Genomic DNA, 12136 nt, shown 5'->3' with positions numbered 1-12136 from the left:
ATTACCCTCAGGGTTTGAAAGATTGAGGAAGTGTTGCATATGTTAGTCTTAGACTAAAGACTCCCCTTGGAATCAGGATTCCCATGGTGCAAAAAAGGAAAGTCTGAAACATTTTTATATCCCATTAATTTCCACATTGTTGTGCCAATATTTAGTAAAAGGTTCTTTAATCCAGTGCCTGACAGTTTAGTAGGAATGATCATTTTAACAAAAGTAGTTCAAAGGGATGCATATCTAACAGGACTTGGCAGATAACATGTAGCTATGACCAAAAATGATTAACTTCTATCCTTACAGATAATTGTTAGTGAAACTCTACTGTACCTCACTCAAGAATCATGAAAGCAAGATATAGAGAAGCCCTGCTGGGCCACGATGAAAGGGAATCACTTTATATCTCAAATGATGTCACGCAGCTCACTCAGAAATCAAGAAGAAGCTGCAGCAGCTTCCTACAATTTCTCTTGTCAATTTCTAGAAATAACGGACTTGACTTTTGCCATGCTCTTTACTATCCTCCTTGTGTTTGCACCAGCTTTGATGTCTTTGTTATGAAAAGAGATGTGCTATCATTTTGATGACTGTGATTCAGGCACATTGACAATTGTATTTCAGCAGGAGCAAAAGGCCAACATCAGGGCTTCAGTCATTCAAAGAAAAACACTTGTCTTCCTCTCTTCCTTCATGTCCTGCCTCCTCCTCTTCTCTCTCAGGGAAAACATTTTGAAGACGGCCAAGGCTCTCGTGGAGGACACGAAGATGCTAGTGTCCGGCGCGGCTTCAGGTCAGGACAGGCTGGCTCAGGCCGCCAAGTCTTCTGCCAAAACCATCACCCAGCTCACAGATGTGGTGAAGCTGGGAGCTGCCAGTATTGGCGCTGATGACCCTGAGACACAGGTCAGCAGATCTTGTTTCTCTTCCCTCTGTTTCTCTTTCATTCACCACGCCTGTTATCAGAGATATGAAAACAATGAGCCGTGAAAGGCAATATCATTTCAGAGTTGTGTCTGTTTCCTGGACTGTGTTGTTATGAATTGTTCTTTATCTGTGTTTCCTTTCTCTAGGTGGTTCTGATAAATGCTGTCAAAGATGTGGCCAAGGCGCTGGCGGAGCTCATTAGTGCCACCAAGTGTGCCGCGGGCAAGGCAGCAGACGATCCATCGATGTACCAGCTGAAGGGCGCGGCCAAGGTGAGTCTGCCGGTCCTTAAACTATGTAAAAAAAATCCTATTATGTCTAAAATCCCATAAAGAAATAAGTTGTTTGAATTTTTTTGTGTTAGGGGCAACAATTACTTTTATTTTCCTTTTTGCCACTGATGATTATTGTCTTCTTTTTCATTTCGTTATATGGAAAAGGTCAACAAATCCTGAATTCTAATAAAATAGTCACACAGAGCCTTGTTCTGTATGTATGCATAGAATTCATCCTCCTCCTCCTCCTCCTCGGGCTGGAACATTAATCAGCCACAGCCCCCCCTCCTGTCATTATGAAACCTGTTCACATATGTTAACTGAAGACTTGGTCTCACTAATCCAATAGCTGGGAAATGTATGTTCTGAGTAACAGGAAACTGGGATATTTGTATCCCAAGATAAATCACCTGGATCCTTGGCTTCAACACATATTCATTGTAATTTCCATCACCGCATAATCCACCAATTCTCTCTCTGCTCATTATCACCTCAAACTGTGAAATATTTTTTTGTTGAAAACAGTCAGTTTCACAGTCTGTGGCAGCTCAGTGTGACATGGAGTCGTTCAGATGATCAACACCTGAATCACATGCAATTTTAGCACCTGAAGTTAAAACAAACCTTGTAAAACCATTTGAAATATTGTAGCTTCAATGTTGGGAATATGGGCTTTCCTTCATGGGTGAAGTGCGCCCCCTGTCTGTGAGTTTGATGGAGTACACCCCATAGGAATAGGCCAGTGATTCTCAAATGGGGGTACGCGGACCCCTTGGGGTACGTTGGGGTACTGCAGGGGGTACGTGAGATTTAAAAAAAAAAGGTTAATAAAAAAAATACCATGCATGATTACAAAAATAATGTTAGTACAATAAGTTAAATAGAAAACACAATCTTAAATAAAATATTCCTAGAACCATCAAGGGGGTCCTCATATAAACATGTCAAATGTGTGTATTGTATTTTATAGTTTTTCACAATATATCATTTTGTTCATTAGTTTGTTAAACATATATTACTTCAGTTGAAAAACTCCTTGGAAAAATCTGTTTTATAAAAACGTTATTTTCTTTCATGCATAAAATGAAAATATCCTTTGTTTGTTGTAATTCGTTCATGAAGGAGTTAATAAATCACGCACTGAGGGAACATCACTATATTGTAATTATTTATATAGGCTTTTTCGATCAAAAATGTTCGGGGTCGGTCAGGGGGTACTTGGCTGAGAAAATGTTTCAAAGGGGGTACATTACTGAAAAAAGTTTGAGAAGCACTGGAATAGGCAATACTAAAACCATAGAGAAACACAATAGGGGCTTATATCCATGAAATATGACTCTCAATGTACCTGTGGACATTTTAACGGGGGCTTCTGTAAGACATTGATGTTGTGTTGCAGTGTAAACCATGACTGGATGTGGCGATATGTCGATATATGTCGCTTTTGCCTCTGTCATTTTTTGCATATCAACATCAGTATAACTTCAGTTTTCAGGTCATTCACTCTAATGAACATAATTTGGTTGAATTGCTCATCCTGCCACATAATCATGCTGTTTGATGTGAATGAACTAAGACGATTTCCGATTTACTTATTTTCTGTTCTCTTGTGTTCAGGTGATGGTGACCAACGTGACGTCTTTGCTGAAAACCGTGAAGGCTGTAGAGGACGAAGCCACCCGGGGCACCAGAGCACTGGAGGCCACCATCGAGTGCATCAAACAGGAACTGACGGTAAGGACACATGAAGGGCCTTTGGTTGTTAGATGTTGGACAACTGTAATGCAGTATCACCTGTATTACATATGAATGAATGATGCTGAATGATGCCTTTGATGATTCAACATTCATATTTTGTCTTTTTGCTTTAAGCTAAATGACATCCTCACACTTTTTGTTCACCAGGTGTTTCAATCCAGAGTTGCTCCCAACAAGACGACCACACCTGAGGAGTTCATTCGCATGACTAAAGGCATCACCATGGCAACTGCTAAAGCGGTAGCCGCGGGTAACTCTGCCCGACAGGAGGACATCATCCACACCGCCAACCTCAGCCGCAAGGCCATCTCAGACATGCTCAACACCTGCAAGGTCCTTTTTACCAGTAGACCTATTCATACGTGATTAATGTCTTAATGTCTTAATGTAGTTTCATTATGTCTCAAATATATATACTTTAGAGTTTAGCAGTCCTGTTGAATCTGGAGTGTTTGTGTTTCTGTCTCTCAGCAAGCGGCCTACCACCCAGAGGTCAGTGAGGAGGTGATGAACAGAGCGCTGACGTACGGGTCAGAGTGTACCACCGGATACATCGACCTGCTGGAGCAAGTGCTAATGGTAGGTTATGTCATGAGTATCTTCATACAGTAAGAAAGAGATTGTTGCTCTTTTTGGCGCTCACTAGTAAGAGTCGGAATTAAAATGTGAAAATACACATTGTAGGACATTCATCAGATACATTGCGTATTTGTATCTGATTATTACCTTTTAATTATATATTCGAACCCAAGAAGCCATCGTTTAATGGGTGAAAGAATGTACAATTAATTTATCATTTAATTCATTTATTAATTTAATTTCATTTAATTTATAATTTGTATACATTTATTTGCCTGACATGTTTGATATATTTAGAAAGGTTGTGATGTATTGAGTTAACATTTGATACGTTTTGGTGGTTTTGAATGATGAAAACCAACTGAGGCTCTTATACAGTAGGCTTTGAGAGGTTTATTTAAATCATATACAATTCTGTTAAGGTGAATGAAAAAGTACCATCACGTTCATAAATTACATTAATTATTGGAAAGCAAGTCTTCGTTTCTGGCACGCAACCAATCTTTTCAAGCAGAATACTTTGTCATTATTGTGTGTTTATGCATGTTTTTGTGTGTGTGTGTGTGTGTGTGTGTGTGTGTGTGTGTGTGTGTGTGTGTGTGTGTGTGTGTGTGTGTGTGTAGGTCCTGCAGAAGCCCACTGCAGATCAGAAGCAGCAGCTGGCGGCGTGCTCTAAGCGCGTGGCAGGAGCCGTGACGGAGCTCATTCAGAGCGCCGAGGCCATGAAGGGTACGGCTCAAATACTCTGCACACACTGACTCCATTACAGTGTTTAATGTACTCAATAACTTGCATTGATTCACTCAAGCTCATGTGTATAATCCCCAGTAGGAGGCTACTACATCTATGAGAAATACATTTCCTTTATATCAGAGAAACATTCTTTAAAACAATCTTTTGGTAATATCCCTGTCCTCTTTCTCTTGCCACAGATGGAGGTAAGTTAGCATTGTTTTCTGTACTGTGACTTATTTCACCAGTTGTGAGCTGTTGGACACCTTCTCTTTTCGGCGCTAACATTGATTCATTTATTTGTTTCTGTTGAGATCCAGCTGCTATCACGCTTCTCGAGCCAGCTCCAACCATCGCGCTCCGTTTCATGTGCCATTTCATTTAAAATAACACCATCTTCATTGCAGTGAATGGCAGTTTGTGGCCTCCATCAGCTATGCATGGGATGCAGTGCGGCACTTTTCGTGTGATCACAGTGTTGTTGTTGTTGTCGTCTCTGTGGCATGATCTTTTGACCACACTGCTTATTTCAAATTATATTTTCAAATATACGTCTTAATTATGTGTGTGCATGCATACATCAGGTTCCGAGTGGGTGGACCCGGAGGATCCGACCGTGATCGCAGAGACGGAGCTGCTCGGAGCCGCCGCGTCCATCGAAGCGGCGGCGAAGAAGCTGGAGCAGCTCAAACCCAGAGCCAAGCCCAAGGTGGGTGACATTATTATTATAATAATAATAATAATACATGTTATTTAAATAGCTCTTTTCCTGGTGCTCAAAGCACTTATGACGGCATATGACCGATAACTCACACAGACTTTGTCAGTGTTTGGGAAGTGAAAGAGATAGCGATTTAGCGTTGTTTCAGAAAGATTTGCAGAGCAGTAGGAAAGAAGATGGTGGTGCATCTTCTATTGATACTAGACTGTGGGTGTTTCTCAATCTCGAGTAAAGCTGCTCCAGAGCCACTATTTCAAGCATACTACGTCATCGAGTGCCGCCGAAGTACTGTTCCAATGTCCAGCATACTTGGAATTCTACCGAGCCCGGCGTACTTCGTTTGGAGAAATGTCGAGGCTGCACATGAGTAGACTCCGCGGTCTTAAAATCCCCACAATGCTTTGCGCACGGACCAATTTCCCCAAATCTGTGGCGGAAAATGTAAGGCGGGGCCTCTCATATGACGCACACTTGCTCGCCTGTTCCACTCTTCGTTTTCCGAATGCTAGGAAGTATTCTTGCCTCGCTTCTGAAGCAAGACGCTCGGAAGACATGTGCTACCAAGCAAGCGTACTCGACATTGAGAAACACCCAGTAACTCTGTGTTGGAGGCTTTTTCTAACTACAGAAGAAATACTTGTTATTAAATAGTTTATCGCAGCTGTCCTTACAAGTGTTAATGTAAATTAATAGAAAAAAGTAATTACAGATTAATTTAGATTAAACAAATTAAAAAACACTCCATCAATCAAAGTTTCATTCAAGAGATGTATCACTAGAAAAATATAATTAAAAATATATAAATATAATACGTACTACTGCAATGTGGCCTCATTTTGAAGAAGTTATGTATGTTAACTATATTTTCCACAAGTGAGTTATTGTAACTACTGCCCTTGGCTAAGTTGAACTGCTTAATATACTGTTTGATAGTTTCCAGTGGCTTAAGAATGACCTACAGTAGTAATAAAAAGTACCTATACAACAAATTCCCATTACAGTAAAGGTCCCGCATCTAAAATAGTCAGTTTAACCTTTGTAGCAGAGCTATGCATCATTACCCTTTTTATGGTAATCAATGTCCTTTGCTTGTCTGTTAGGATCTATGTTGTTGTTGTGCTTTTTATTTAATGTTGAGTGTTTCCACAGTAACAAAATGATACTTGTCCTGACATTCACAGAAAGAGTTCACTGTGTCTTGTGCCATCCCTTCTCTGTTACATATTATCATATCATTCTGTTTGACTTTGATTTAAGATCACACCAGAATCTTTGAAATTCTAATAACAATCACAGACACTCACCTTTTACCCATAAGTGGTTTTCCAAGCCCATCCTCAAAATTCTGACTCAAATCAGAAATCAAATACACATGGCCCTAATCATTCAGTACTCATCGATGTTGTTGAGTCTTATCCCTGTAGTTTATACTTCCCTCATTAAAAACGAATTAATCTTCAGCCATATCCCCATCCTCCATACAGCACATCCTCCATGTCCCGCCTCCCCCTCCTCCAATCATGTGTCCATCTGTGTCAGTTGTAGCTGTCCCTCTGGCTCCCAGTTACCCCCCCCCCACTTCCCTGCCTGCCCCCACCACCGGAGGCCTTCTCTGCAGGTCTCTGTCTGATATGTTTGATATATTAGGTTGTTATTCAGTCCCAACTATATATCAAACATATTCCTACAGTGTCCCGCTCTGTCTACAGACTTGTGGTGTGAATGTGATTTGTGTGTGAAAGTGTGCGAGTGGTTTACCCAGGGACACTTGAGCGTGATTGGATGTATAAAACTGATCTTTGTGCAGAGTCTCGCTTCTTCTTCAGTTGCATCTAGCCTCTTATCAAATGCTTAAAGATATGCTCTGTATCTGCCTATGTGACGCTTCTGCAAGTCGTCTTTTGTTTTTCATAGTCTCCCAAGTGTGTCAGTATAGATGGGGACATATGAATCAACTTTTTCTATCCCCATGTTTATAGGGAAGATGCTCTCATTGAGATTGAGTTGACAAGAGTCACATGTACACGATGATTTAACAAACAACATGTTTATCAAGGATTCTGTCTGACTGATTTTGTCTTCTTCCCCCTCAGCAAGCAGACGAGTCGCTGAACTTCGAGGAGCAGATCCTGGAGGCGGCCAAGTCCATCGCTGCAGCCACCAGCGCGTTGGTCAAATCCGCCTCGGCTGCCCAGAGGGAGCTGGTGGCTCAGGGCAAAGTGGGCCTGATCCCTGCCAACGCTGTGGACGACGGGCAGTGGTCCCAGGGGCTCATCTCTGCTGTAAGTGTGTAGGGAAGCTCCATTTTTACGCAGTTTACAACCTGAGGCACAGTTCTTTCAACAGAATGTTCTTTCTATTCCAGGCACGTATGGTAGCAGCAGCAACCAGCAACCTGTGTGAGGCAGCCAACGCCTCCGTGCAAGGCCACGCAAGTGAGGAGAAGCTCATCTGTTCGGCCAAACAGGTGGCGGCCTCCACCGCCCAGCTGCTGGTGGCCTGTAAGGTGAAGGCGGACCAGGACTCAGAGGCCATGAGGAGACTACAGGTGCAGTGCAGACACATGCTGAACCAAATGTTTAATTCAAAAATATTAGTTCTCATTGCATGCTGTGGGGCAGTCTTATTGTTTTACTGTATTTTAAATGTGATGCTGCTATTGGCTGTTCTCACTGCTCTTTTCCTCAACAGATTGCTGGGAATGCAGTAAAGAAGGCATCAGACAACTTGGTGCGAGCCGCTCAGAAGGCAGCGTTTGACAAAGCGGATGAGGACAACGTGGTGGTCAAGACCAAGTTTGTGGGTGGAATAGCACAGGTAGGAACATCAGGGGAGATCTGAGTTCATTTCAGAAAACATCTCTTTGCCATTGCATTTTTAATATGTTTTGTTAAATGGACATTTAGATGCATTAGCACTAGATCACACTTAATACATATCCAAAACGTAAGTGATATGGTCCATCCTTACTAACTCAGATTGTTTCTCATTATTATCTCTAAAGTTTTACATTTTTTAATTGTCCTCGCCATGCTGTCTTTTAATAGATTCATTTTTAGCTCCTCTAGTCTCTTCATCTTCTCAGAAAAATATTATTTATTTTGTCAATCCAGTGCTCCTACAAGTACTGAATTTGTATCTTTAGGACTACGGGAATGAAAACTTAATACACTTGCACGCTCACACACAAACACACTCTTGTACAGTAAATGTACACAAAGATACACATCAACCACAGAGAAAGCATTAAGAGATACAAATTAGTGTGTGAATAGTTTTGAAAAGCATGTGATACTGTTGAACAAAATGTGGACTGAATGGGTGTTTCAGCTATCTAAAATATGTTTAACAGAGATGTCTTATAGTTGAATTGCTAGATGCTTTAAATGTCATGTTTTTTATTTTGTGTCTGTCTAGATCATTGCAGCCCAGGAGGAGATGTTGAGAAAGGAGAGGGAGCTGGAGGAAGCCAGGAAGAAACTGGCTCAGATCAGACAGCAGCAGTACAAGTTCCTGCCCAGCGAACTACGAGAGGACGATAACTAAATATTCAAACTCGCACTTGCACTCCGTGTTTGTGTTGCGAGTTTGTGTCCTCTTTGATGGCACACTGGAACACAGCGACTTCAGATATGTTGGGACTGATTTTAACAAACTAGTGATTCCCAAGTCTGCATTGAAAGATCTCCAACTGGACTTCTACAAGTTTGAAACACTACTGTATGGAACTGACTACTCTCTGAAAACCACACGAAGATTGTGGCGATTCGACTGAAGAACTGTTTTTTGTCCTCATGTATAGCATAACTACTTTGACTGATCCAATCTGAGCCAGAATGTGACACGCTCGGGACAAACGGCACATCTCTCATGCTCTCATGTTTTTGATTTAAAATTGCCGCTCTCGCTCCATAAACCTCGAAGATGAAGAAATGATTGTATTGCCGTTCATGTGATATAGCCGTTTAACTGCAGCAAAGATATTTCAGCTCGGTACTCTGATATTGTATGAATGTTGTATTTCATGCTCCAATTTGGCACCTTAATGTCTGTTTAAAGCATGATGTGTCTTTACTTCAACTCAGTGGTCATTAACCCGAAGACAGGTAGGATGCATATTGCTGTTTCTAGGACGACACTCTCAATCCAACATGTTGTTTTTGTTAATCGTCCTTTAAAGTAGACAGTGAAATAAGCATATGTTGCTCTCTTTCTTGTCATTTTTTAAAGCAGATATCCATGGGCTCTACATGCTAAATGTCTTTTTAAGGTGCACCAACTTCCACATGTTTGTCGAAGCTCTTGAATATCCGTGTGCGGCCTCTCAGACTCCAGTAGAATGTTTTACATTTCCTTACCACGCGAATGCTTTTCTCCACAGGATGACATCTTACCATAGAAGGATTATTTATTACTCCCGAGTATTTTTAGCAGACAGGGGTCAGAAAGGGTCTCACCTCAATTCCACTTCTAGCAGAGCCCGTGTTCACGAAATATCCCCAATCCTTCAAACACATTTGTATCTCCCTTTATCTTTGTGTGTATTGAGACCTTCATACAGTATAAACAGAATTTGATCATGATGCAATAACACAGACGGTGCTTTAGGGGGCAGTGCTGGTTTCCATTACACCATGCAAACGTAGTCATATTGTAAAAGAGCATTTTGTATAATTGAATGCTTATTTTAATTAAGTATAGAAAATGTGATTACAGGACCCAGGCAGGTTGATTGGCTTCAACATCTTGTGAAATAAGAAAACCTGTAAATACCTCTGAATCGATTGCCGTGCCCTTTCTGTGCTTTGTCTGATGGTTTCCCCCCCCCCCCCTGTTTGTTGCCCTTTCCCTAAATATTTTCTATTCAGCTGATAGTGATTATAGTACTCTCTCCAGCAATACCCGATCACTGCCTGGGATTGATTTCTAGTCCATCCACCTCCAATTCTGTACATTCAGACGGGAGCACAATTTGAAATCTTAAAATGACTAAGCAATAAGCTTCTTGTAACAAATCAAACTTTTAAGAATTAATGTTTAAATGAAGTGGAGTGAAAGTGACGTGGCTGCAAAACTAATCACTGCAGTTCATCTCCTTTTCATCCATCAGTGTCTATCATTGTCTCAGTTGAAGGGTGCTCTGTGCAACATTACTGAATATACTACTTGCTGCAATAGAAGAACTTTTTCGTTTACCGAGTTTGATTGTAGTGTTGGGTTCCCTCGTCTTACTTTATTTGGGCTGTGTTTCAATATTAAAGTACGATATATTGTAAGATTAGGTCCTGCTGTGAAAATGCATGGCTTTGTGCTTCGGATGCATCTTCTTGTTTATGCAGAGTTCAACTTTTAACAGTGACTCTTACCTCCACGTACAAGACCGTATGCCATAGCAAATGGCTTATGACACACCGTCACTTCTCATTCTTTCTTTGTTTACAGTTTGGTCTGAATTCAGAGGTGTTTTCTGGCGTTGTATTTTGTGTGCGAGTGTGTGAGGGTGGGGAGGGTGGGTCCACTACTCATCAGTGAAGTCTGTAGTGTTATTTTTAGTGCCTTAGTCCGTAGCCCATACAGTGTCTGGTTTGCTCGAGAGACAGCTTCACCTCATTGCTCAAAAAAAGGTACTGGACAAGCCGATATTTGGGAATGTAGGATGATGTCCGTGGGTTTTTTTTCTTACATTTGTTGTCCCACTTGTTGACATACTTTTCACCTGCATCCCCTCCATTCTCCTCTTTTAATCTCTCCGCCACATATAAGGCCTTTGGGGATGACATAGAAATTGTCCGACAGTCAAAACAATGTGTTGCTGTTTAAAATGTACCATCAGTATATATATACAAGTATGTATCATATATATGAACACATTTTTGTACTGCATTCCATGGGCATGTACCACAGTGCTTCGAAACCACGATTGACTGCAGATGTTGGTCTGTCAACTGCTTTATTATTTGTTATGAAGTCACTGAATTTTATTGATTGGCTTTTTTCTTTTGCTTTTAAGCCTCGATGAACGATAAATGTGATGAGAACGGTTCGATGTATCTGTCACCATTCAGATGTTGTGACGCATTTCAATGATGTGGAGTAATTGAAGTGTTCTGTGAGTTTCCCCCCCTTAACATAAATACAATTATGAAGTTACTACAATTAAGATGAGTGATAACATACAATATAAAAGATATTTATCTGGCCTTGACAAAACTATTTTTTGTATTCACTGAAAATAAAGCATTTCAATGTAACTTTGTTTGTCATGTTTCCTTTGGTGGAGCAAAGAAAGAAGGCTGTTATATTTGTTCACTAAGTGTGATTAAAATGTGCCATCATATCATCACTTTCCGGTTTATTAACAAACTATTGCAAATTTGAGATCAAATATTCCCCAATTGAACCCATCGGCTTCTGGTACCTTATCTTCCAGTTTGAGGTCCTCATCTGTTCTGAATCTGAATGTCCTTTATTTTGGGTAATATAAACTTAGTTGTACCCTTTTTCCTTCATTTAAAAAAATATATCAATGTAGTCTCTTCTCAAAACGTTTTTAAAAATGGGACTTTACCTCAATAAAATCAATCTTAAATTGGACCAAAGACTTAATACAAAACACTTGTTCAAACAGTTTTCAGTCTTTGACGACAAATACACATTTTGGTTGCTTTTTGAATTATATCCAGGTCCAATACCCAAACATAGGAATCGGTTCTCCACCAGTATTGTTTAGCTGTCAGTTTGGAGATGGCTTTAAAACGGCTTTAAAACCTTTATGAAGGGTAATAAAATTACAAAAAGTAATATTTAACAGATGCGGCTCATTAAACAAAGTATGAGACATCAAACTCTGACTGTCCTCTCCCAATGTCTCAGCAGCAGTAGGCTACCACTACTACGCTCTCCAGTCCCAGGGATAACAGAGAGGTGCGTGCTGGCAGGAGGACAAAGTCTCTTAAAGTGTCTGTGTCAAGACAAGGTGGTATTTCTTAGTCAGCACTAAACCTGGAGCTATATTGAGTCCATGCTATGAAGTGAGAGCTGTGCTAAATTTGACCGGCACTAAAATTTGAGGTGGTAATGTGAATTACTGACGCACAGCTGCTACTAAATCTGCTTTTAAACCGGGAATCCTTTTTTCAGCCATTTTCTATTA

At 40.7% G+C, this 12136-nt stretch overlaps 1 protein-coding gene across 2 annotated transcripts in view; it reads left to right on the top strand.

Annotated features, from left to right (window-relative positions):
* Positions 1-11234, top strand: part of tln2a (talin 2a) — a 51866-nt gene extending 40632 nt beyond the window's left edge. The window contains exons 46-57 of one of the 2 annotated variants that reach the window (XM_034116992.1): positions 714-897; positions 1065-1190; positions 2811-2927; positions 3099-3284; positions 3423-3530; positions 4154-4259; positions 4463-4468; positions 4847-4971; positions 7077-7265; positions 7349-7531; positions 7675-7800; positions 8401-11234. In XM_034116992.1, coding sequence (XP_033972883.1) covers positions 714-897; positions 1065-1190; positions 2811-2927; positions 3099-3284; positions 3423-3530; positions 4154-4259; positions 4463-4468; positions 4847-4971; positions 7077-7265; positions 7349-7531; positions 7675-7800; positions 8401-8529 — 1585 coding nt within the window. In that variant the 3' untranslated portion in view covers positions 8530-11234. The remainder of the gene's footprint in view (positions 1-713; positions 898-1064; positions 1191-2810; positions 2928-3098; positions 3285-3422; positions 3531-4153; positions 4260-4462; positions 4469-4846; positions 4972-7076; positions 7266-7348; positions 7532-7674; positions 7801-8400) is intronic. The other variant, XM_034116993.1, reaches the window with a different exon arrangement.
* Positions 11235-12136: the final 902 nt, after the last annotated feature.

This window comes from Trematomus bernacchii, unplaced genomic scaffold (genome assembly GCF_902827165.1).
Source record: "Trematomus bernacchii unplaced genomic scaffold, fTreBer1.1, whole genome shotgun sequence".
Lineage (NCBI taxonomy): Eukaryota > Metazoa > Chordata > Actinopteri > Perciformes > Nototheniidae > Trematomus > Trematomus bernacchii.
This window is presented reverse-complemented; position numbering and strand designations above follow the sequence as displayed.